The sequence below is a fragment of the Castor canadensis genome, chromosome 12, assembly GCF_047511655.1.
Source record: "Castor canadensis chromosome 12, mCasCan1.hap1v2, whole genome shotgun sequence".
Lineage (NCBI taxonomy): Eukaryota > Metazoa > Chordata > Mammalia > Rodentia > Castoridae > Castor > Castor canadensis.
Genome location: NC_133397.1, coordinates 114,968,032 through 114,993,993, shown reverse-complemented (window position 1 = coordinate 114,993,993; position 25,962 = coordinate 114,968,032). Strand labels below are relative to the sequence as shown.

Sequence of the window (25,962 nt, the reverse complement as noted above, 5' to 3'; positions counted from 1 at the left end):
GATGTCATACAGCCTGGTGTTTCTCTTACCTGAAGTGTCTTAATCTTTCTCGTACACTCTCAGGGGTCCAGACTGGATGACCAAAGATGTGCTCCACCGCCTGCTGCCACAGAGGGCGCAACGGTACCGGATGAAGATTTTTTTAGCCTTATTTTACGGTCTCAGGCAAAAAGAATGGATGAACAGAGAGTTCTTTTACAAAGAGATCAAAACAGAGACACTGAATTTGGACTAAAGGACTTTTTGCAAAGTAATGCTTTCTTGGAATTTAAAAATTCAGGAAAATAAACCACAAGCCACTAAAAAGCTGTGGATTCTTTTAAAGAAAACACCTATTTCCTTTCCAGGAAAATAACAAGCAAGCCACTAGATGCTATGGATTCTTTTTAAAGAAAAGACCTACTTCCTTTCAGAATGCTGCAGGGAAATTCAACATTATTTTTTCCTAAAAAGGAGAATATATAGCACTGTGGTACAGCTTACAATGTTTTTAGAATAATGTAACTACTTAGATTTCAGTAGTGTAGTACTGGGTCAGCATTCCTGTGGACACAGTGCTTTCAGGGTGGCAGTGTCCCATAAGGTGCTTCATCAATCGCCACGGTTACTGCCTGGGACTGCTCTTCAGCAAAGTGTTTGTAAAGTAGGAATTTAAATGAATCCTAGGCTAGAATTTAATCCTCTTGCTGAGGTGATTTTTAAAAAAAATCTCAATTGACAATGTTTTTTGGTTTTTTTTTAATGCTTAACCATGGATACAGTGGGAAATCACACTGTTCAGTAATAATAATGTACCTGTCTAATGTAAAAAAAAGTTACATAAAATAGTCTTATAAAATTCTGGATTTTTTTTTTCTTTAAGAAAATCTGTTTTCAATACATTTTTAGGCCAAAGCCAGGATAAAAAATGCTTCAATAAATTTCTTTTAGCAGGTTTGGGTGATTTGTCTCTTCAGTTGCATAATACTCCTATAAAACAAACTTTTAATGACCTAATATTTTAAAAAGACAGCCAAAACACATCAGAAAACCATGTGGTTACGTCAGGAACCCAAGCCACATAAATAGCAAACAAATGAAAGCTCACAAAAAAACCAGCATGAGAGGCATCAGTTAGGACTTCTTGGAGTTTACAACTGTGCACAATGGGAGGTGGTGAGAAAGGCAGAAAGCAAGAGACAGTGGGGTCTGGCTTAAGGCTAAATACAAATTCCCACACCAGGAACACACTGGCAACAACTGTAGTTGCCACTGATTCTACAAAGCTAAGATGGGACCTTGGTCTCTTCTCAAAAAGTCATTTGGATGATTCTGATGGGCAAAAGTAAGATCCAACTTCTCTAAAATGGCCAATGTAAAAAAAAATTTAGTTACAGCCTGCAATTATATTTAGAGCTAAGAAAATATTTTTTCTTGGCTTTAAGAACACACAGAAATGTTGTCACAAGCATTAGGCTAAAACCCAGATTACATTAAGCTGGGTAAATCCCAGATTACAATGTCCAGGACACCATCACTTTCAAAACTGCACGTTTTATGGGACTTACTTTACAAGAGGCTCATAAAGCAGGGGCTAGTGGAATAGCTCCTAGCAGTGAGGCCCTGGATTCAATCCCCAGTACCTAACAAAAATAAACAAAACTAAAAACTCATTAAGCAAAGACAGCATACCAAACCACAATTATGTAAAAATAAGTGTTTATTTTTTGTATACAGTGTTTCTTATACCCTGTAAACATTCAACATTATTCCATTTAAAAAATGCTTTTAACTGGGTGCCGGTGGCTCACACCTGTAATCCTAGCTACTCAGGAGGCAGAGATCAGGAGGATCTCGGTTCAAGGCCAACCCAGGCAAATAGTTTGTGAAACCCTCTCCGGAAAAAAAACTCATCACAAAAAAGGGCTGACAGAGTGGCTCAAAGTATAAGCCCAGAATTCAAATCCCAGTAAAAAAAAAAAAACCAAGAATAAAAAACCTGCTTTTAACAGCTGTGTACCCCATTCTGATTTTCTTAAAAGCTAACTACTACAAACCTTAATTCCAGTAACAAATATTGGCTAGTCAATAAACAAGCCTGTTCTCTTTCCTGGTAACAAACTGGGCTTGGTAGGTTCAATAAACTTTAATACAGTCTTCCCTGAATTGTTGCAATCATTCAATAGCAGTAACATGTTGCCTTGTTAGCTGTCAAAGCAGATTTCATCCTCAAATGAACATCTGTAATGAAAGAATACAAAGATGAGATTCCAAATGGTTTTTAAAAGGACTCATTTTGGGACTGATTAAAAGCAACGTGGAGTACAAGCAGCATTACCTCTGCTCTCAGTCACAGTCTATCACCTGGGGCATTCATTTCTCTTCAGAATCAGATCACAGCTCAGAGGACAAGTCCTGCGGCTTGGAGCTCACTCACCAATCAGTGGGAGTGGGTCCAGTCCCCAGAGAGAACTGTTTTACATACACAGTGTTCGTTCAGTCAGTTGTTACATGCCTGCTATATGTTACAAATCTTAATAGAAAATCCAAAAATGTTATCTTTCTTGGAAAAAATGATTATCATTTTGAAATACAAAGAAAATAATACTGACATGTAAAATTAATTTTTTTTTCAGGTATCCAAGTAACACTTCTGGGAGCCAAAAAAGGGTGTTCTGCATTTTGTGTAAAAATTATCAAAAAACATCCTTGTCTTTTTTCCTGAAACAAATGCTTACATGGAAATTTTATGATTTCATTCCTGACTGGTACCATTTTTAGAAAGCAGCTGCATATAACTTCTAGTGTAAATATGGTTAAAACAAAAGCCACCTGAGTGCATGTGATGCCTGACAGCTAGGGACATATGCAAAATACACAAATTGCTTCAATTAAGAATGATTTTTAAAATTTAGAAGACTAAAACATTAACTGACAACCCATCTGTAGTTAAGAAAAACACCTGTTTTCCTTATCATAGTATTCTTCATATATAGAACCTTATGTAGCCAAGACAAGTTTGCTATAATCTAAATAAGCTTGGTAATATCCAGTAGTATCCACTGCTAGGATTGTAAGCAATATGGGAAGGAGATCTTCAACAATGCCTGTGCACTTCATCTGGTGGGAAAAGCATCATAAAGTCATTCTCAAAGTCAACTGATGCCATAAAACTAGGATTACTGCTATGTCACATAAACCCCACTGGCAATCCTCAGCTCTGTTGAGGCACACAGTCAAAGGTATGATAAGGAAGCAGGCCCAGTAAGAGCTGCAGGAGGGATGAAACCAAACAGTCACACTAATCTGTGACTGGTCCACCTAGAGACAAACTGGGTGTCAGCTGGACTGATGCTCATAAACTCTGCAGCTGCATTAAGATGCCAGCATCCACAAAGGGGGTGACCTTAAGTGATCTTTCTTTAAAAACAGTTCATAAGTATCTATTACACTGGAAACACTTCAAATCTAATGCAAGATAAATTATTCTGTTAACTAAAGATGTGACAGGGCTTCCACGAGGCAACACACACTTCAGTTAGTTGGTTCCTATAAATGCCTATAAACAGTTAATTTCTAATTCACTCGCCATAATTATCTAGAATGTGTATTTGCCATAACATTCATTTTTAAATGTAAATTCTGAGTCCCCGTGTCAAAATTAACACTTTAAAACATTATGGGATGTATCTTAACATCAAAGAGAAGAAAATGAAATTAAACGGGAGCTTTTACATGCATACATGTGTGTAAGCAAAATTATTGATTAAATTTACACCTTTGGAGTAAATACCGTATTTGTAGGAAGAATGGATAGAGTTGTTAAGGTATACTTTACAAAACTAAAGACGGATGACTTCAGAGCTGGGGCCTGCGTCTGTGCTCCTCTAGCCACACAGGCTGCCAATGGGATCCTTTCCACATGCTGTGGGTGCAGTTCTTGCGGGGTCTGGGCTCTGAGGGCTGCCCTCCACCTCAGTCTTCAGCTGGGCCTTTTTCACTGCAGGCGAGTCTTCTGCAGTCCCTGATGCCTCCTGGTCAGGGGCAGGCTTAATGGACTTGCTGCATTCTGTCAGGGTACTTTCTCCTGGGATTCCTCCAGTCTCTTTGGGCTTTGTATCCAAAATAGATGATTTATGCTATAAAGTACAGAATTACATTTTAACAATTAACATAATGTGAAGTTTAGTAATCAAATAGAATTTTTTTTCTGAACTCCTAAGCTGCAGATCAAGTTCTTCTCCAAGTCTATTGTAGCACACTCCAGATGCTTTTAAACCATGGTCCCACAGCTAGGTTATAATGATGTGAGTGTCACGACTCACGGAACTGTATGTGGAAGAATGGGGACACTAGGATGACAGGTGGTCTAGTGATCCAGCTTAGGAGGGGTCAAGAGGACTGATCACCAGTACTGCTAACTCTTCTTGCATAATTCTTGAGAATAATTTGCTCAACAAGCACTTATTGAGCATGTAGTTCTAGGTACTGAGGATACAGCAGGAACAAAAGAGAATCAGATGACAAACAAGAGTATGACATAAAGTCTGAATTAAGGGCTATGTAGGAAAAAAGCAGAGACAAATGCTAGGGTCAGACTTAGGTCTAAGGTGATCTAAGAAAGGATGAGTAAAGGCCTAAGGAAATGAACCATATGGGTAAACAGCATCCTAGGCACTGAGCAAAGGCGCGGAGCTCAAGGAACGCCTGTGACTGAGGTGCAGTGAGCCTGGAGGGAGAACAGATGACCAGGGAGGTGGTGGGTTGGGGGCCGGGGGATGTGCGCAGACCAGACCAGGTACCACTAGGGCAGACCACTGCAACAGTGCGTTCTCCTCAAGTGAGAGCAAGTCACGGGAGCATTTTTGAGATGAGTAGCAGGTAACAGATAACTGGGAAGAACCATTCCCAGGTTTTCCAGATATAAGAAGGTAACATTTTCATAGGGAACTCCATGGCAAGAGATTTTATAGTCTTCTAGATTCTGTTGAGTTCATAACTGTTTCTCAAAGGTTTACTTTGAGAAAAGAATCATTTGCAAACAGAAATGGAAATGTCCCTTTAAATAACCAAGACTAGGGCTGGAGGTGTGGCTCAAGTACAGCGCACCTGCCTCACAAGTCTGAGACTCTGAGATCAAACCCAGTACCACCAAAACAAAACAAAAACACCAATAGTAGTGAAAAAGCCCTTGTCACCATTCTGCCAGTAAAAGGTGCAGTCTAGCCAGCCAATGACCTCAAAAGATTTCTAATATAGAAAAATCTAATGATAGAAAGGAAAGGCAAAGCTTTTGAACTGCTACCACCCCTTCTCATCCAAACTGGGCCTTAGAGCCCTACTGCCAGTACCCTTCAGTACCCTTGTGTTCCAGGCCTTCTGTGAGGCCCTCTCTCTGATCTCTTCAAAGGCAGAATTTAGTCATGCTCGCTTGTCAGCTTCCTATGAATTTCGTATGAAATACCACCTGTTATAACAAACCACCATTAAATAGTATTTACCACAAAAAATAAATCTAATTTTATTTCTTCTGAGGAAGCTGGACGAACCTTACCACTAATGACACAATTAACAGTGAAGGGTAAAAGAATAAAGACACTTATTCAAAAGCTCAGTAAGACGCATTTAAGTCTACAACAAAGGGACAGCAAAATAAACAGTTGCTGACTTACGCTGGGTACCACCTCAGGATGCTCTTGTGCCTCTGTGTTTGGTAAATCATATGCCTGGAGCACTTCAGGGCTCTTGTTGCCAGTCTGAAATCTCAAGCCAACATCTCTCTCTCTCAAAACATCTCTTCTATACTCATATGTTCTGTCAGAAGGGACTTGCTCAATGGAGCCAACGTTGCCCCTATAATAGAAATCTGCATCACCTGCTCCACCATGGAGTCTATAATCAATCTCCTGCTGTCTTCTATCGCCCAGCTGAAGTGCCTGGGGAGGTTCTCTCTCAGGACCACCTACATGTCTCAGCACACTAACTGATTTTCCAGCACCATAGCAGAAGCTCTGTAAGAAGAAGAATGCATTAGCCTCAAGACTTAAATTATGAGCTATCTTAGTCAACGTTTACAGACATAAAAATATTAATTCACTTTTTATTAAACAACTTTTCTTCAGATTAATACAGGCCAGAGTAGCCAATAAAACCTAAGAAATCTCTCAGTATCAAGTAGACATTTCAATCAGCTAGACATATTTTGATTCAATTTATAAGAGCAGGCTGAGGCCTAGGAATTTAAATCAGAAAGTTGTAATTTTCTGATAATTGCTCATGTTTCTACATTCATGCTCCATGATATAAAGTAAATGCTGAAAATTATTTCAAATGCTATGCAGACATTTTCCTATAGATTTTTTTACAAACACAAACTTGGCTTAAGCTATACCTAAAATTCAACAGATTCTGATTCATATCCCATAGGAAAAACTAGGCAACAGGCTTATTTTTCAGGAAAGGCACCATTTATCTTTTTCACTGTCTTCTTGTGAGTGTACAGCAGAGTTTTCCACAGGATAGGGTGATAGTCTGACAACTCGTGGAATGTATGTTTGTGTATACTTGTATTTTTTTAATTTCTCAATCTATGGTAAGTGTCAGTGAATGTAACTCCACAGACATGAGTTCTTTATGATCTTCAATTTTTAAGAATGCAAAGGGGTCCTAAGAACAAAAGTATTAAAATCTCTGTACCAGCATTATCATACTGGTATTGTAGACAGAAGCAATAAGTCAAAGAGTCTAACTTTCCATAGTGAACAAATGATGCAAAAAGAAATAACACAAGTCAGGCAGGGTGGCGCACACTTGTAGTCCCCGTTACTTGGGAGGCTGATGTGGAAGGACAGTTTGAGCCCCGGAGTTTAAGGTTAACCTGTGCAACATAGCAAGATTCCATCTTAAAAACCAAACAAAAAGAAATAATAAAGCTTTTGATCAGTTTCAGTTTTAGAGACTAAACTACTACTAAAGAAGTAATGTCACGTAAGAAAGTCTTATCTCTAACCCATTGAGTCCTATAATCATCAAAAGACAAAACCAAAAAAGGAACAACTTCAAAGTGAATGGAGCATAGTAAATTTTATATCTGAAAGAATAATTCCCCTCCCTCCCAAAAAAGGGACAATTTCCCATGGCATGTCTGAGTTCTTTACTTTCACATGGAAACTGCATTTTGGCTACTGAGTAAAAATCTACATCAAAAAGAGGCTGAACAACCATGGATGAATGAACAATGTTCTTGACAAGTGTCTGCTCCCGGATCCCCAAACTGCTTCCCTGCACCCTCCCTGATTCTGGGTTCAAGTTAATGCTGCACAAACTCAGACTGGAACAAGAAGGCCTATTTTTTTAAACAGGAAGTAGTAAACCAATTTCCTAGGTACTAATTCACCAAGTTTAAAAAATGAATTTAAAAAGAGGTTATTAGGAGTCTCTCCTCCTGTGTCTCCTTCTCCTTGCATGAGGACAGGAAATGTTTTTCTTTTTTCTCATTTTTCCCCACTCTTATCCTGTTATACTACATTTCCTTCCTAATAAACTTTACTATTATTTTTACTACAAAAAGATAAAAAGAGGTTATTATTGTAAATCACTGCTATGATATCTATAAGCTAGAGAACTTCCTTGATTAGAGGAATATACATATAAGTATAAATAAATCAATGTGTATCACTTTTTGAATCAATGTGTATCACTTTTTGAACCAATGAGCATAACTTAGGCTGGGTGTGGTGGCACATGCCTATAACACCAGCACTTGGGAGGTGGAGGCAAGAGGACAGTGAGTTCAGGGCCAGTCTGGGCTATACAGTGAGACCTGTCTCAACAAAACCAAACAAAACAGCAAGCATGACTTAGTTTGATTTACAACATCAAAGCAGCCTAATAATTTTAGAACTACTTTTTTTCTGCAAATCCTGTTAAATATTAATAGTGCTGATATACTAACCAGGACAGCCAAGGCCATAATTATCAGCACCGGAATCTGAAGTAACACTGGAATCTCCTTCATGAGTGCCTTAATAAATTCACCAGTTCCTTTTCCAATGTGCTTTAATGGTTCTGTTACAAAGTTGGTGAATGTAACTGCCAGTGCCTAAAATAAAAGATAAAAGGAATTTAATTTTTTGCTCAAAGGAGTGAGACACATAGACTAAGCCAAAATTCACTGTGCTCTGAGGCTGAAATTATGTTACATAAATCAGAATTCTGTTATATACCACTTTTTTTTTGTTTTTTTTTTTTTTTGGTGGTGGTGGTGGTGCTAGGGGTCAAACCCAGTGTCTCACCCATAACAAAGCAAGTGTTCTGCCATTGACATCCCAGGTTATTTTAGACAGGGACTCCTATGTAGCCCAGGTTGGCCTAGAACTCACAATCCTCCTGCCTCCTTTGCTTCCCAAGTGCTAGGATTACAGGCATGCACTACCAAACCCAGCTTATATGTGAAAATCACCATGCAATGGAAGCCTTTTCTCAAAGATGAATGTTATTAGCAAAACATTCTAAAGAACACAATTTTTTATACATGCAAGGGATTTCTGACGCTGTGTATAAGTGATTTTCACAAGATATGTTCTATACCTTTGTTGGTGGGACCAACCATATAGGGTTGACTAGTAAGAGCTCATAGTACTTTTGGCATGGGTCATCTCTATAGGTCCATGAGCTTCTAAACAGTTCTATTCAGAGAGACAGACAAAACACAGAATCATTAAAAAGTTGCATTTTATTCCCAAATAAAATACTCTGGTAACTCAGGGCTACGTGCTTGCTAGGCAGCCTCTCTACCACTTGACCCATGCCTCTAGCCCCCATTAGTCAATTTGTCATTTTAAAAATTTTTATTTATTTATTTTTCTTTTGGCGGAACTGGGCCTTGAACTCAGGGCCTCACACTTGCTAGGCAGGCACTCTGATAGCTTGAGCCACTTCACCAGCCCATTACTTTTTTGTTTTGTTTTGTTTGGTGGTACTGGGGTTTGAACTCAGGGTTTCTCCTTAGCCAGGAAGGTGATCTACCACTTGAGCCATACCTCCAGCTAAAGATTCAGTTCAAGTCTGTATCTTTTTTTTTTATCTCCTGGTGGCACTGGGGTTTGAACTCAGAGCCTCATGCTTGCTAGGCAGGCGCTTTTACAGCTTGAGCCACTCCACCAGCCCAGTTTTGGAAGGCAGCTATGCTCACCACTATACCACCAACGCTTCTCAGTTTTGAACTGTTTTAAATTTTAAATAGATTCCCTGTAAGACTGATTTAAATTTTTCATCTTATGTCCAAAATCATGCTTATTTTTTAAAAAATCTATTCAAATTATCCAAGTCTTATGGAGACAAAAAATTATACAGATTTTTCTAAAAAGTAAATGATTACAGCAGCTTTTTATGCATACAAATGTATATGAGTAAAACTGGGGAAAGTGAGTAAGACTAGTGGATTGCATCAAAGTTAATATCCTGCCTCTTATACTGTTCTATTGTAGCTGCTAAGATGCTACAAATGGGGAAGAAAACGGGAAAAGAACACATAGGCGCTGTCTTACTCATACAACTGCTTATGAATCTGTAATTATCGCAACAATAAACAGTGCTTTCTGTTTGTACAAAAGTAAGAAAACAGAACATTCATTCTCCCAACTTTTCTAAATCAGTCTTAGGCACATTTGGAAACTAACCTGCACTAGAGGAGGCACTTTGTTGTCTCCTGAAGCCAAGAGGTCAAAGTGAATTGATTATTTCTCACAACTTCTTTAAAAACATTAATTCTGGGCCCTCTTTGTAGAATCTACTAAGATATTACTCTGTCAGTTATTATGGATTTGTATTTAAAAAGTGCCTCTGAACATTAAATCATTTCCAGTAAACACAGATACAGACAACTATTGGGGGTCAATATTAGAATAAAAACCAAATATAATAATTCCCCCTTAGTTAAAAAAAAAGCATAGTGAAGTCACAATATAAGATTTCATCAGTCAGGGCTGGTGGAGTGGCTCAAGTGGTATAGTGCCTGCCTAGCAAGTGTGAGGCTGAGTTCAAACCCCAGAACCACAAAAAAAATAAATGAAAAGATTTCATAAGTCAGTATAAGGAAACTGAAGTTAAGATGGACATTAATTTGTACACACATTCATCCACTTTAGTTAACTGCTGTTGAGGGCCTAGAAAGTGCCTGATGCTCTGCTAAGGACCAGGTAAGCAAAAGGGAGCACAGAACTTCAGCCTCACAGACAGTAACATCAGAGCCACATACACACGATTTCTGTTTCTTCCCTGTAACTTTATGTGAGCCAAAAGCCACAAGTCTTAATCCTAAGAATCCTTTTGCATGTGTTTTTGTTTTTTTGTAGCAGTGCTGGGGATCAAACCCAGGGAATTGTACATGGGAGGCAAATACTTCACCGCTGAGCTACAGTCTAGCCTTTTTTATTTTAAGGTCTCACTAAATTGCCTAGCCTTGAACTTGTTATCCATCACGCCTGGCTACATGTCCCTACATTAAAGATTCAGTCATGGAAAGCCTCATCTGGCATTTCCTAATTTTCTTTGTGATTACTAACTAATGTTTCCCTTTTCTGAGAAATTCCATTCACTATAGAGAAACGAATAAACACCTTACCCCAGAGACTTCCAACCCAGTCCATCTTCTCAGCACATACGTTGTTCGATGGCTCCATCTTGGCAACATCAGCCTGATGCTGTGCGAAAGCTAGCTGACCAATATGAAAAGGGAACAGTGAAAGGCTGCCAACAACGAAGGCTGTCCCTGCACATCCAAGACACCCTAGCTTCGAGTGTCTTTACCATTCATCCAACACTGCTCCAAATTTCTTAACTTAAAAGAATACTTAACTAGCTACTTTCAGCTCGTGGAAAGGCATAGTCTTAGCGCAACAAAGAAGAATAAAGAATTAACCACAAGTGCTTTCTTTGTATATAATTATGGTGAAGGAAAACTATTAAAAAGATCATTTCTAAGAATTAGTTCAATTGTAGTTCAATTGAAAATTGAACTGAAAATTGAATTGAAAATGTAGCGATCCAAATTAAATGACTATATCTCCTGTATGTTTAAGATTCATGATAAAATGTGTTTTTTTTTCTCTGAATGGTTTTTAGCACAAATGACTAATATAGATATAATGCAGTTGGTTTTGCATCTACAGATTTAACCAGTCACAGATAGAAAAAAACTGTGTATGTACTGAACATATGTACAGATTTTTTTTTAACCCCTAAACAATATAGTAAACAACTATTTACACAGGACTTACACTGCACTGGGTATTGTAAGTAATCCTAAAGATGATGTGAAGTACATGGGAGGATGTACAAACACTATATGATTTTATGTAAGGAATTTGTGTGTCTATAGATTTTGGTATTTATGAGGGGGAGGGCAGGGGGTTCCCAGAACGAATTCCCTAAAGATACCGAGGGATAGCTGTACAGCTTTTATAAATCAAAGTCCCAGGAGAAATCACTGAACTAACAATACTCAACCAAGCAACCTTCCTTCCACACAGAACCTAGGTATTTAGTTTGTAAATAACTAGTTCTAGATGCTATAGAAAAAAGAGCAAAAGTTAAAGGATATTCACAATGATTTAATCACATGAATTCACTGAGGATACCTGGATACCTAACACCCTGCTAGAAAGATCTAAAATTTTCCTTCAATGATTATGCTGAGTTTAAAAATTGATTCATCTGTGTTTGTCTAAATCATTTATAATTTAACATACTTTTATATTCAGAAAATATTAAAATAATAATGATATTCTGGTATGATTTCAACAAAGAATATAAAGATATTCCTCAAATTACTTACATAAGACTTTTAAAAATGTGTCTACTTAGCTCTGTGCTGACTTAGTTGTTTAGATACTACCCAAGAGTGACTGCTTTATGGAAATCAGGCTACACTTTCCCCCTACTAGCTGGTCAAGGACCAAAAACCAAACACAGCTGAGTGTCAATTTACTTCTCCCCACTGTTGTCCACTTCCAACACTGCCTTTAACCCACAGCTAAAGCAAGATTGCTCCAAGTAGATTATAGTGTTCTTTTATTTGAATTTACATTTAAAAATTTAAAACTCTCAACCTATTTAATACCTTATATAAATAAATCCAATTCCATCCAAAACTGAGGACAAAACTGATGAAGAAAACTCGTCTCAACTGGGTGTACCAGCGAACATATGTCCACAGCTCAGTTGCTACTAATGCCACAATGCAGAGCAGACACAGAAGTACCTTGAAAACAAAAGCGTAAATCAGAGTCACTGCCAACCTATCCTCCCCAGCAAAAAACTCCAAACATCAGTAGAAACAAAAGTAGTAGACACAAATACATAAAATCGGGACTGAGGGTATGGGTCAAGTGGCAGAGCACTTTTCTAGCAAGTTCAAGGTCCTGAGTTCAAGCCCCAGCAAAGCCAAAAACAACAAAAAAATTAAATGCAGAAAATCATTCATACCACTTTGCTGCTTGTTCAGACTGAAGTCTGAGTGACTCAGTATAGACCCTTAATAATATATTAGTGTCTTCAAAGTACTATAAAAAAGGAAACTTAATCATGTCACCCTTATCCCACCTTACCATTAGCACGTTATATGGATCCACTCCAAAGTAATCTTCAAATTGCCACTTCCATGTTTCAAAATCATGAAACTTAAAATTAATTAAAATATCACTTAGCACATCATCCATGGCTCCTGATTTCCATTCTTCTCCGTTGAGAAACTTCTGTATTTCCAGTAAGGTTTGTCTTTTAAGGATAATCTCAGCGTCATAATGCATTTCACCTTTATTTTCATCAGGCTGAATTAAATTCACCAAAATTCAAACAATAAAAAAAAAGAGAATTTTATTATCACATCACCCAGTGAAGCATTAAGATAAAAGCCAATTTGGAATTAAATATATAGTTTGCTTGATCCCTAGCACCCCACAAAGAGAATGAGTTAAGTATAATTAAATTGCAGTATCTCACACACATAAGAAAATAACAGAATTGGAGGTGTGGCTCAAATGGTAGAGTGTTTGCAAGTGTGAAGCCCTAATTCAAAACGCAGTCCCACCAAAAAAAAAAAAAGAAGAAGAAAGCATATATACATGTCTGTCTGTCTCAAGGGCCAACATGAAAACCAGTAATAAGCCAGGCACAAGTGGCTCATGCCTGTAATTTTAGCTACTTAGGAGGCAGAAAGCAAGAGGATATGGTTCAAAGCCAGCCCAGGCAAACAGTTCTTGAGGACCTATCTCAAAAATATTCAACACAAAAAGGGTTGGCAGAGTAACTCAATGGTAGAACACCTGCCTAGTAAGCATGATCAAACCACAGAATCATCAAAAAAATTAAAAAAAAAAAAAAAAACAGAAACGTGTGAAAAACCTTTTAAAATGAGAGAATTGTATATAAGGATACTGTTAATTGTATTGAAACACAGTTAATTCTTGCTCTTTGCATACTTAAGTTCTACAAAGTAGCCTCAAACACTAATTGGCAGAGTAAGCCATACTCCTATAGGAAACACAGGGCTAGGTTCTATGAACCTCTAATTATTTCTTTTTTTATTGTTTTCTTATTCATATGTGCATACAAGGCTTGGGTCATTTTGAACCTCTAATTATAACTGATCAATACATAACATTGTTTTATGTGTATTTCTGTGACATCTTATTCATTACCACTGAACACACAGCTAACAATCCTATTTGTCATGCCTAAATGAAGCCTATCCAACATATGCACTTTCTCTGTAAGACACATCACAGCCTTCTTGCACTTACGAACACTAGGCAGTACTTCAACATACATTTGAGGAACATTTTAAACAAAATTACACCCATCCCCCAAAAATGTGAAAAACGTAGCACTAAATAAACCATAATGAACATAGCAGAAGACAATGGTTTGTAGTATTAGAGCTGAAACAAGAGACAGATCTCAGATGGGAGGTGGTGGCTCATGCTTGTAATCCTAGCTACTCAGAAGGCAGAAATCAGGAGGATCACAGTTCGAAGCCAGCCCAGGCAAATAACTACCAAGACCCTATCTCAAAAAACCCATCACAAAAAAGGGCTGGTGGAGTGGCTCAAGGTGAAGGTCTTGAGTTCAAATGCCAGTACCAGAAAAAAAACAAACAAAAAGAGGCAGACCCCTGCTGCTTTGTTCCTCCTCAGTTGGGATCAGGCATCAAGCAACTCAAATTTTTTGACACTCTGCACATGCTCCAGAAAGACCAAAAAGACACCTCAAGTACTGACTTCAAGGCCAAAAATAAATTATAACAAATAAATTCACAAACATGGAATCTGGAAATAAAGACTGACTGTCTTTATCATTCAGTTTATGACTTTGTATTTGCTGATACAATTTTAAGACAGCCTAAAATCTGCAGTAGCATAAATAAGAAAAATTTTAAAAAGGAGCAAACAATACAAATTAAGAGAAAATTCCTTTCATTTTTATAAGAGTAAACACAGAAAATCACAAATCACCAGAAAGCATAGTCATCATTAATATTGAAAAGAATATTTTAAAAATACTTTACAATTTTTTTTTTAAATTGGGAACTAAGCATTTCCAAGCACCTCCCTCCCTTTCCTCCTCCTTTCTTTTGCTTTTTCTCTCTTTCCTTCTTGTGCTGGGGATTGACCCCAAAGCCTCATGCACCCTAGACAATTGCTCTACCACTGAGCTACATTTCCTGGCCCCATCTCCATCGTAAATGTCTCCTGGCTCCTTCTGTTTTCTCATATAGGTTCTGTTCTACTCTACACAGCTGTAAGACTTAAATCACAGGGTGTACAAGCCAGGTGTGGGGGTGCAAGCCTGTAATCCCAGCTACTCAGGAGACTGAAGCAGGAAGATTTCAAGTTTGAACAAGACCCACCTCCAAAAAGAAAAAAAAAATTATAAAGGGTGTACACATGAGAACATCTGCTTTTATACTTTCAAGGTAAGGTGGTATTGCTGTGCACTGGTGGCTCACGCCTATAATCCTAGATACTCAGAAGGCAGAGATCAGGATAGTTCGTGAGACCCTAGCTCAAAAAAACTCATCACAAAATAAGGGCAGGTGGAGTGGCTCAAGTGGTAAGAACATGTGCCCAGCAAGCATGAGATCCTGAGTAAAAACCCCAGTGCTGCCCTAAAACAAAAAAAAAGTGGCATTATTAAATTATTCATCTAACACTTCTGTCCAGTTTAACCATTTCTTGCTCAGCCAGGAGAAAAGAATCTGGCCAGCCTGCTCAATGCTGACACAAGGCCATTTCACTTCAAGAATCTGCCTGTGAATGTTCTAGTGCTTCTAGCTAATGGACAAACCAAACAAGTCTAGCTTCTACCCTAAACTAATTCTGGTGATATATGTAATGGGGGGAAAAAATCTACGCACTTGAAAGTAAGCTTTTATAAATGGTGTAAATTATAAAATTATTAAGTTTTCTTAATGTTTTGATTCCCCAATGTGAAAACAATGTTTTTTTAAATGGATTTAAAAAAATTTTTAAATGGAAGTTTTGAGCTAGGGGTATAGCTCAGTGGTAACACTCTTGCCTGGCATATGCAAATCCCTGGGTTCTGTCTGCAGCACTGGAAGGGAAGGGAAAGGGGGAAGCCCCAGGGGAAGGGTGAAGGGGGAAGGGAAGGGAGGGGAATGAAAATATCCACTACACTGATTAATATCACACAACCAGATACTCACAAGTCCAAGCTTTCTGGCTTCAATTAAAATCTTATTTAAGTATCTCCTAAAAACAGGATTGCTTTGACTTTCATAGTCTTCTCTCTTTTTCTTTTCACACTCATCAATCTGTAATCACACAAAAAAATTCAACATGAGTTAGCATCAAAGTTTAACATAAGGGTCCAGTTCTAGCCTGATGATGTCATCGAAGTCAGGGTAAGGAGTTTTTTTGTTTGTTTTTTGGTTTGGTTTTTTTTTTTTTACAAGAAACATGTTTTACTGGTGGGTGGAAGCCCTCTCAAGTGCAGGGACTACTACTTGTCCAACTAACCACAGTTGGGGATATATTCAACCCTACTGTCAGTGGGGATGAGCTGTTTCTCAGCAGCTTCAAATTCATCGCAATGAACTTGGTAAAGCCCTGCCTCTTTGAGATGTGGTCTTCTGGTGGTCAGGGAGCTTGAACTTGGCCCTGCATAAGGCCTCAATCACATATTCCTTGTTTTACAGGTTGGTGCAAATGGACCTGATGACTTGACAGGTGTGAATGTGCCCATATACTTGTCTGAAGCCTGGACTGGGGACACCATGAGAGCAGAGACATGAACACCCACTGGGAAAACTCTGTCTCCAAGGTCCCTTAGGACAACCCATATAAACAAGACTGGTACACTACCAAGAAGGCTGGTGTTTGCAGCCGCTGCACCCAGGGCAGTGGGTAAAGAGCCTGGTCAATTTAATTGGCTGCAAAAGGAGTTGGTTATTTTTATCAAGCTTATACATATCAGCTGCATTACAGTGTAGAGCTGACCTGTGTCTTGTGAGTTCTCCTGGTAAAGGGCAGTAGGCAACAAATAAGGAACATATGTCCAGTACTTAGCCCAGACCTGACAGTTTTTCTGCTGCCTTTCAACAATTTTAAAACTGAAGATCATGAAGTTGAGAAGCAGAGATTCATAAGCAGAGCATCTGCACCATACCACCTCTTTCTATTTTCAAAGCAACGATTCAATGAGAGAAAGAGAGGAGGAAAGGAAGAATAAAAACAGACACACAAAGAGACAGAGGAATGGAGACAGGGTGAAGCCAGAAGATGCAATGAAGGACAAAGCAAAGAATTCCTTGAATGCACATATTACTTCTGACCTCTTTTGTTAGTGACTAATCACCCCACTACATGAATGCTCAGGAAAGCAGTAATTGTGGCTTCTCCAAAGAATCCCACACATGCGTGCGTTCAGTACATAATTCTTCACTGGAACAAATTTCTAAATTTAGTTGTACTACCACAACAGCAGCCAAGTGGCTGAGCGAGGGCAGTGGGTATTTTACAAACTTCAAAATAACCTGGTGATAATCAACTTGTATATTTTTTTAACAGTGAGCACTGAAATGGCCCAAAGGCTTGTTTACCAGTTGATAAACAAGACAAGTAATTAAGCAGCATGCACACACATAGGACAGAAGGAGCACAGCAGTTTCAGTCCTGTTTCAAGGCAGGACTTACAAACCATTTTATTTTTTTAGCTCTTAACTTCTTCAGCTATTAAAAATTACTCAACCAAAATAAATAAATAAATAAATAAAAAGATTTAAAAAATAAAAAAGATTACTCAAGTGGTCTTGGGATATAGTTTAATGGTGAAGCGCTTGCCTATCCCACCGCCACCAAAAACCCCAGTAACATAAGACTCCATTTCGCCAACTGTACTTTTATCATGTTTGAGCCCAAGTAACAATGAAATAAAAATTTCAAGAAAAAGGCATTTCTGTATTTCTTAATGTCAACCATACTAGCTCACTACCAAAATACGGTTAAACTGAAACAAATTTATGCAACCATTCTTTTGCTAGCATTCAGGGGATATATCTGGCTGGATCTAGGATAAACCAGGATCTCAATTAGCACTCTCCCAGTCTCCTGAGCTGGGAATTCTAGCCCTTCCCTGGCCCTGTATCTCCCACTTTCCCTTAGCTATCAGCATTTATCTCCTCTACTTCATAAAAGCTTCACACTCACCTCTTCTCTTCACCCATCACTGTCACCATGTCATTGTGAGCCTTCAGCATGCTGAACCTCTGTAACTCCTGATGACCTGACTACCACCCTCCTCATTCCAGACCCTCTCCATACTGACAGTTCATTCTACATATAAAACTAATAGAGGATGATTCTCCCAGCAAATAATGAATATGCTCACATCCCTTAATCTTATTTCCTTTTATATAAACCCTACTTCAGCCACATTAAAAAAAAAAAAAAAGATTGAAGCTGGGCACTGGTGGCTTATGCCTGTAATCCTAGCTACTCAGGAGGCAGAGATCAAGAAGATCGAGGTTCCAAGCCAGTCCAGGCAAATAGTTCTTGAGCCCCTATCTCCAAAAAACCCAACACAAAAAAGGGCTGGTGGAGTGGCTCAAGGTATAGGCTCTGAGTTCAAACCCCAGTACCGCAAAAAACAAAAACAAAAAAAAGATTGAGTAAAAGAAGAAATGAATAGCTACCATACACTAGATTCTAACAGCCCTTCACATTTGTAAGAGTAGGTCTTATAAACTGTTAATAGACCAGTTTCTTCACTTGCTTCTTTTCATCTTCTTCCTTGCCCTTACCAGTATGACAGGTGATACAGCAAGATGAATAAATAAAATGCACTCCTACAGACTAGTTTGTAGTCTGATAAAGACATAATTACAACATAACATGATAGATGTCATCACAAAAAATACAAAGCATTATTAGAAAACAAAACTTGACTAAAAATATACATATAATTACATAATACAGGAACATTATGAACACAAACATTAACAAAGACAAGAAAACGGAGTGACTTAACACAATGTTACATTTAAGAATGGAAAAAAAATCCAACCTTATGAGCTAAAGAATCAAGTCTGAGATAACACTGTGACAATTCATCAGCATTTGATGAGTCAGGACTGACATCCTTTTTCTCTGATACAACATATTTCGCCTAAAACAAAGTAGAGATTTTATTTCTATATAGTTCAGTTTAAAAAAAGCTTTTGGTTAATGAATAAAATTTTGACTTTATCATTTTATGACTTTGCTCATTATAGCCTTCACTTGAATTGAACCATGACAAAAGTAAAAATCTCAAATGTACATACCAAGCACTAAAATCAATCTGGCTTACTCCTTGATCAGCTTTATATTCAAATTCAAAATGGAAATAACCAAATGGGTTTGAAACAGATTTAAGAGTTGTTAGGAAGATATTCTACATGACTGCTAATCATTTATATATGACACTCTTAAATCTGTATAAACAAGAACAACAGAGTACTATTTCCATCAGAGGACTGATAGGACTTACACACACATGCAGTTTTAAATAAATACCTGAGATTTCCTCATTGTCCCTGAAGCAGCATCATAATTAAGCATGTCTGTGGGGTCAATCCAGTCATCGTCATGAGCATAACCAGTTATCAGCAATAGGTATTCACAGAGAAGCAGACAGCACAGCATCCTGTATAAGACTAAAAAAAATTTTTGATATAATTTTGGGCCGGGGAGGTGGGGCAGAGTGGTGGCACTGGCATTTGAACCACTTTAGCCATACCATCAAATTAAAGATAACTTCAGTTATTTTTTAATAGGATCTGGCTTTTATGCTCTAGCCTGCCTGGACTACAATCCTCCTATGTTTCCTATGTAGCTGGAATGACAGGTGCACACCACTATTCCCAGCATTTTATTGGATGAAATGAATTCCTGCTGTTTGCCCAGGCTGCCATTGAACCCCAATCTGCCTGATCTCCACCTACAGAGTAGCTAGGATTACAGGTATAAGCACTACACCTGGCTGAAACACAGTTTTTAAAATAAATCATTTTATAATAAAAACTACTTCCTTACAGTGTTAACATTTCTGAGTAATAATTAAGGAATGTACATTAAATAATAGTAAGGTGGCATCCATGTATAAAAATATACATGTATATAAAAATACTTATATGCACAATATTCTCATTCAGATTAAAAAAAAAAACATGTCTTCCATATGGCCCAGCCATTCCATCCCTAACTATATACCCGAGAGAAATGAAAATATATGTCCACACAAACACTTGTACAAAATAGACAAAGTAAAACAGCGCAAAATTCCATCAACTGATAAATGAGTAAATAAATGTGGTACACCCATACAACAGAGTATTAAACCATAAAAGAATGAAGCACTTATGCCATACTATAACATGAATGAACCTTAAAATTATTATGCTGTGAAAGAAACCTGCCACAAAAGACCACAAATGTTATGATTCCACTTACAAGAAATGTCCAGAGTAGACAAATCTATAGAGACAGAAAGAAGACTAAGGATGCCGTTAGCTGGGCATATAGGGCCATATGGGGCTATAGTTAAAGGGTACAGGAATGAAAACTGTTTTAAAGTTGTGGCTGGACATACCCGTGAATACACAGAGATGGAGTCTTGCTATGGTCCCCGGACTGACCTCAAACGCCTCAGCTCAAATGAGCCTCCCACCTGAGCCCCCCAGATCGCTGCGATAATACATGCGCCCCTGGCTTCTGAACTGTACATTTTAAGTGAGTAGAGAGCACTTATTCTATTTTATGGAGTGAAGTGTTGCCAATGTTTAGAATGAAAAATAAAGCCAATTAAACAAGTGAATTTAAAATAGTATTGATTTATAGCTCAATGTAGGTACTAAAAAACAAACAAAACCTTTCTCGCCAATTTTTTTAACAAGTGAGATTTTAAGAAAAGATATGAAATTAAGATTCAACCGAACTCCAATATCATTCAGAGAAAATGACCTGCCTCCTCACCTAAGTGTCTGTATAACATACTATTTGAGGGGCAGGCAGAGTGGCTCAAGTGGTAGAGTGCCTGCCTAGCAAGGGCTAAGAGGCCCTGAGTTCAAACCCCAGTTCCATAAAAAAAAAAAAAAAAATTAACATACTATCCAATATAGGAGCCACATGTGGCTGCTGAGCACGTGAAATACAGCAAGTGTGGCTCAAGTAGTTGAGCAGGTGCCTCGAAAGCACAGAGCCCTGGGTTCATACTCCAGTACCACAAACCAACCACTGTCCAGTGCAGATACAGGGCATTTCCATAGGCACAGAAAGTTCTTCCAAACAGCCTACCTTAAATCCACTACATGTAAGGCATGGGAACCCCAAAATGAGAAAGGTCTGCGCTGTGCACACAAACAGCTTAAAGTCTAGTTGTAAAAACAGAAGTAACTCCAGACTAAATTAGTACTTCTCTGTGCTCCCCTTGTTCATTCTTCTAGCACAGCACACAGTGAAATGAGTCCTTTATTGTTCTCTCTTCCACTAGCAAGGGGCTCGCTCTCAACTGTGGCTTCACACCAAACTCACCTGAGGAGCTTCTGAAATTCATGTCCTGGTCACTTCCCAGACCCACAAAATCAGAATCTTGGGAGCTGGGGCCCAGGCACTGGGAATTTTAAAGCTCCACAGGTGATTCCAATGTGCAGCCAAGGTCAAAATCCACAGCACCACCTCAGCTACTCCAAATCTAAATGCACCTTACCAATGACCTCTCCATCCTGCCCCCCACAACACCCAGCCCAGTGACTGCCAAATGAAAGACGTTTAATAAATGTTTAAGCAGTAAGTACAAATGATCAACACTGTAACAAGATTAAAGGATCTGAGAGGCTCAAAGATCAAATAACACTCATCTGATTAGGAAAACCCAGGAAGAGTTCATGGAGAAATCCAGTGGGAAATGGATCATGAAGTATAGGGAACATTTTAAGAATGCATGACAAGAAAGCAGAAGAGCAAAATCCATGCTTCAGAAAGTGTAAGTGCAAGGATGTATGTTGGGGCACAGAGCTGAACAACGAGGCTGTGGTGACACCAACATACAAAGCTTGTGACTAATTTCACCCTCTGACAAGAGTTTTCAAGAGTAATGAAAGCTACTTTCCTCATCAGGTCAAGAGTCTGCTACAGCAAGCACCATACTTAGTAGATCAAGAATGAGACGAGCGAAAGGGGCTTGAGGGTTTCTGGGACACTGGCAACGAAAAGTGGATGGCAGTCACATGGGTGATCGCTTTTTAATACCTGGCTAAGGTGAGCACTTACATTTTCAACAGTTTTCTTCACACTGGACTCACCTGAGGAGGAAAAGGTTTACTAAATGGGCATGAGACTAATGTTGAAGGTACCTCAGAATGTGACTGTGTCTGGACATAGAGTTTTGGGGACTCTTTGTTTTGTTTAAGACAGGGTCTCACTGTATAGCTTAGGCTGGCCTCAAATTCACCATCCTTCGCAAAGTGCTGACATTACAGGCATGCACTAGCATGAAAGGCTCTGGGTCTTTAAAGAATTAAGTTAAATGGGATCTGTAGGGTGGGCCCTAATCCAGTATCACTGGAGTCCTAAGAGGAGGGTATCTGGATACAGACTGGTCAGAGGTAAGGTGACATAGACCATTTGTAAGCCATTTTCAGATGCCTCAGAAGAAATGAATCCTGCCGCATGAGCTATGTCTTCTGGCCTTCAAAACTGTGAAAAAAAAAAAAAAAGTAATTTATTGTTTACACTCCCTAGTAGTAGGGGCTGGCTGAATGGCTCAAGTAGTACAGCACCTGCCTAAGCTCCCTAATACTTGTTATGGTAACCCTAGAAAACTGATATAGATTTCTTCAGATATGAAAGACTAAAAAGGTCGACAACTCATGGACTCCTCATACATCAAAGAAGTCTGACCACAAGGAGAAAAGGAGTAAACAGAAGAAACGATCAGCAATCAAGTATTAATAAATTCAATTAACTATCAGTAGTTTTAAAAAAGGTTTTGTGCTTAAAAGTGTAAAGGCAAAATACTAACATCACTGTCATGCTCTGGAGACAGAGAAATACTGAATAACTGTAGGCTTTATTGGAAAAAAAGAAAAACAAAACAAGGGTCAAACTAAGGAATAAATAAAGCCTTGGAAGAAGCAAATGCAAGGAGAGTGCAGACTAATCAGAGCAACAGAAGGCAAGCCAAAACCAGGCAAGGTGAAGAAAACAAGGAGGGGCTTCATCTGGAGAGGTTAAATGCTTTGGAGACGTTGAGAGTGAAGTTTGATCAAAGGTCTTCGGATCGCTTAAGCTGGCCACTTATAGACCAAAAAACGACAGGAAAAAGCCTAATTCCAAGTGGGTAAGAAGTAAGTAGGTGACAGAGCATATAAAATGAACTGAGGCTTCCAGAAACTGGGAGTGTGTATGAATGAAGGAAAATCCAGGAAGGTTTTTATCACAGGCAACAAGATTATACACTTCTTCATAAATAGAACGAAGAGGGAGGAAGATGAAAGTTTCTAAAGTAAAAAGATCGGAAGCCAGTAGAGTTCACATTATAAGATGGCATCAAGTAGACAACAAATATTCTGCAAAGAGTGTCACTGTGGACACTCTTGTGCAGGTAGGGGGAATGGAAATTTGGAAGGTGGTAGAGCGTTTGCCTGGCAAAGCAAGGTGAATGAAAAGCTTGCCAAGCGTCACACATGGTCATACCACTGACAATCATGTGACTTTCTCCAGTAATGTTCAGCAAGCACAGAGATTTATCCAGAATTTGCTAGAGAATGGCAATATAAAAATGATGACCGAACAGAGGATGAGATACAGTAGGATCAGCTGGAAATTCAAGCCCTCCTGTCAGATTCCTGGCTGGAACCATAAATCTTAGAGCTGATGCATTTCTCTAACAGAAGCTGCATCTACATGTGCTAGGGAGCTTGTTAAAAAAATAGGTTCTAAGCTGGGCATGGTGGCACACACCTGTAATCTCAGCACTCAGGGGGACTGTGAGTCTAAGGCCAGCCTGAGCTACAGAGTGAGTCCTGGTCTTAAAAAGATTCTGATTCAGTACATTTGAGGTGGATCTGAGCCTGTGCATTTCTAATGAGCTCCTGCTCATGATACAGACCTGATGTTCCCACATCACACTATGATTACAGTATTAAGCAAAAGTAATCATCCTAGGCCAGTGTGGTGGTGCATGCCTGTAATCCCAGCACTGAGGAACTGAGGCATAAGGAATCACTCAGTTCCAGACCAGCCTGGGCTACACAGGGAATCCCTGTGTCAAAAAAAACCAAATAAACAAACAAACTGCTGATGCCAGTGGCTCATGCCTGTAATCCTAAACTACTTAAGGAGGCTGAGATCAGGAGAATAACAGTTTGAGGCCAGCCTGGGCAAATAGTATGAAAGTCCTCATCTCCAAAATAACCAGAACAAAATGGACTGGAGACGTGGCTCAAGCAGTAGAGCACCTGCTTTGCAAGTGGAAAACGAGTTCAAACCTAAGCCCTCCCACCCCCCAAAAATTGTCCTATCTTGGTTTAATTTAACAGTAGCACATGTCATTTTAACTTGTCAGTGGGTACTAGTCTCTCTCCCCCCAGTTTCTACCATTTTACCACTTTCTCAATTGCCTCCACCTTTGGTAGTAATCTTATCAACTACATACAACAGCAGCAGCTAATACTGTTTTTTAATCTGATACATACACTCACTTACTACTCACAGAAACTCTCAAGAGGTAGCACTGCTGTCTTCATTTTGCAGATTAGGAAAACAACGAACTCGCCCAAGGCCAGTGGACCAGACAGCGGTCAGGGCAAAGTACTCGGGCCCTGAGCTTTCTTGGAGGTGAGAGTCTTAGGGTGCAGCAGGAGCTGCTGGACCCGCTGCACCGAAGGGCGGGGGGTCTGGAACCGCGACACTGAAGGGCCACCAATTAAGACCGGCAGGGACATGTCGGCCACCATGGAAATCCGCACCAAGGTCTGATTTTAACGAATGTACCCGTGTAATGGGAAAGGCCAGGCTCACTTAGATCACAGAGTCAACTTCGGCGTTAGTTCGGAAGCAATGGTTGCATTTTGGTTCGCGCGTGTTTGCCGTGATTCTCAAACTTGCAAGTGTGTATTTCTAACATATTCTCAGGTGACGATGAAGCTATTCTGGGGACCCCACTTTCATAATCCCCGACACCACCCAGTCACAACATACGGGCTTATGACACCTCTTAACTTTCTACATCCAATTAGACTTGCAGTTTTTAAAAGATTAGCTATACCCAAATCCTAGATATTTTGCTGGCACTATTTGTTCGAATTACATCCAAAGTTTTCAGAGGGAAACGAAGCCAATAAAAAAAAAAAAAAATGCAACCTCCGCGGGGGTCTCGCTTTGCACTTGCGGCTCGGCGTCCGCCCACCTCAGGAACACCGAGCTCGGAAGTCACCACAGGCCCGAGCGGCGGCGGCGCGGTGTCCCCGCCCCAGGATGCCTGCGGCCTCCCGCGCGTCTGCGCCGCGCCCGCCCAGTGAGCCCCAGGTCCTGCCGGCCGCCCAAATACACCCCAGCACGCAGACTCACGTCCCCAGGGTCCAGCCAGCGTCTCCCGCAAAACACCTGCCCCGCAAGCGGTAGAAGATGGCGAGCCGTCGGCCCCGGACGCTGAGCGTGGCCCCACGGCCCCGCCCCCTGCGCCTTCCCATCGACGCACTCGGCCGGCGACTGGACGTGCCTCCCGCGCGCGCGTCCGCACGCCCCTGCGCCTTCGCATGGACGCGCTCGGCCGGCGGTGGGGGCGTGCCTCCCGCGCGCGCGTCCGCACGCCCCTGCGCCTTCGCATCGACGCACTCGGCCGGCGACTGGACGTGCCTCCCGCGCGCGCGTCCGCACGCCCCTGCGCCTTCGCATGGGTGCGCTCGGCCGGCGGTGGGGGCGTGCCTCCCGCGCGCGGCGCTGATTGGTCCCGCCGAGGGGCGGGGCCAGCAGCCTCAACGCGTAAGTTTTGGGCCCGGGCTTTTTTCTAGAAATGAAGTTTTATGTGAGACCCGGTAGGTTAAATGAGCGCCATGCGTATTTTTTTTTACTATTAACTTGTCTTGTAAGTTCGAGTATATAACTGTCATAAAACTGTAAATCTGTTTGAGGATAATTTTGTAAATGGGGGTTAATGATGGTCTGATATTGGGGCGGGGCAAGTGGGAGTTTGCACACTGTAGGGCTGTTGGAAATAAAGTTTTATCTTCAGCTTTTGTCCTCGAAATCTCAGGAAACTCTCTAAAGAGATAACGATTTTTCCACAGGTGGACACAAAAAAGTTAATTGGCAACAAAAAGTGTGTTAAAATTTTGTCAGTACTCTAGCCAGGCACTGGTGGCTCACGCTTTTAATTCTATACTGGGGAAGGAGAGATCAGGAGGATCGCGGTTCGAAGCCAGCA

At 39.9% G+C, this 25,962-nt stretch overlaps 2 protein-coding genes and 1 pseudogene across 10 annotated transcripts in view; 1 reads left to right on the top strand and 2 right to left on the bottom strand.

Annotated features, from left to right (window-relative positions):
• Gpsm2 (G protein signaling modulator 2) overlaps nucleotides 1–934 on the top strand; it is a 45,587-nt gene extending 44,653 nt beyond the window's left edge. For all 3 annotated transcript variants that reach the window (XM_074050853.1, XM_020161388.2, XM_020161382.2), the window contains one exon: nucleotides 64–934. In XM_074050853.1, coding sequence (XP_073906954.1) covers nucleotides 64–288 — 225 coding nt within the window. In that variant the 3' untranslated portion in view covers nucleotides 289–934. The remainder of the gene's footprint in view (nucleotides 1–63) is intronic.
• Nucleotides 935–1,681: 747 nt separating this feature from the next.
• Clcc1 (chloride channel CLIC like 1) lies at nucleotides 1,682–25,234 on the bottom strand. Of its 7 annotated transcripts, none has more exons than XR_012439964.1 (12): nucleotides 24,250–24,838; nucleotides 19,053–19,192; nucleotides 18,562–18,663; nucleotides 15,704–15,811; nucleotides 12,588–12,809; nucleotides 12,101–12,241; nucleotides 10,604–10,697; nucleotides 8,569–8,666; nucleotides 7,934–8,080; nucleotides 5,652–5,990; nucleotides 2,318–4,118; nucleotides 1,682–2,220 (listed from the first exon to the last, which is right to left on the bottom strand). XR_012439964.1 is itself a non-coding variant. In XM_074050854.1 (12 exons), the coding sequence occupies exons 1-11, from the start codon at nucleotides 24,281–24,283 to the stop codon at nucleotides 3,867–3,869; spliced, it is 1,677 nt and encodes a 558-aa protein (XP_073906955.1). In that variant the 5' UTR covers nucleotides 24,284–24,839; the 3' UTR covers nucleotides 1,682–2,220; nucleotides 3,818–3,866. The 7 variants fall into 7 exon arrangements, 6 of the variants coding, with proteins under 6 accessions (XP_073906955.1, XP_073906956.1, XP_073906958.1 ...); XM_074050854.1 differs by having other exon boundaries at nucleotides 3,818–4,118; nucleotides 24,250–24,839; XM_074050855.1 differs by lacking the exon at nucleotides 24,250–24,838 and adding an exon at nucleotides 25,107–25,234 and having other exon boundaries at nucleotides 1,682–4,118.
• On the bottom strand, nucleotides 16,308–16,435 carry LOC141415251 (small nucleolar RNA SNORA70; annotated as a pseudogene).
• Nucleotides 25,235–25,962: the final 728 nt, after the last annotated feature.

What these genes read in the sequence shown, in the direction of transcription:
- Clcc1 (XM_074050854.1), bottom strand. Translation starts at nt 24,283, where the DNA reads ATGAAGACAGCAGTGCTACCTCTTGAGAGTTTCT. An exon ending in GCTACCTCTTGAGAGTTTCT is followed by an intron (nt 19,193 to 24,249) that starts GTGAGTAGTAAG and finishes AATTTTTTTTAG; the next exon opens with TCTTATACAGGATGCTGTGC. An exon ending in ATTGGATTTATTTATATAAG is followed by an intron (nt 10,698 to 12,100) that starts GTATTAAATAGG and finishes CATATTGGTCAG; the next exon opens with CTAGCTTTCGCACAGCATCA.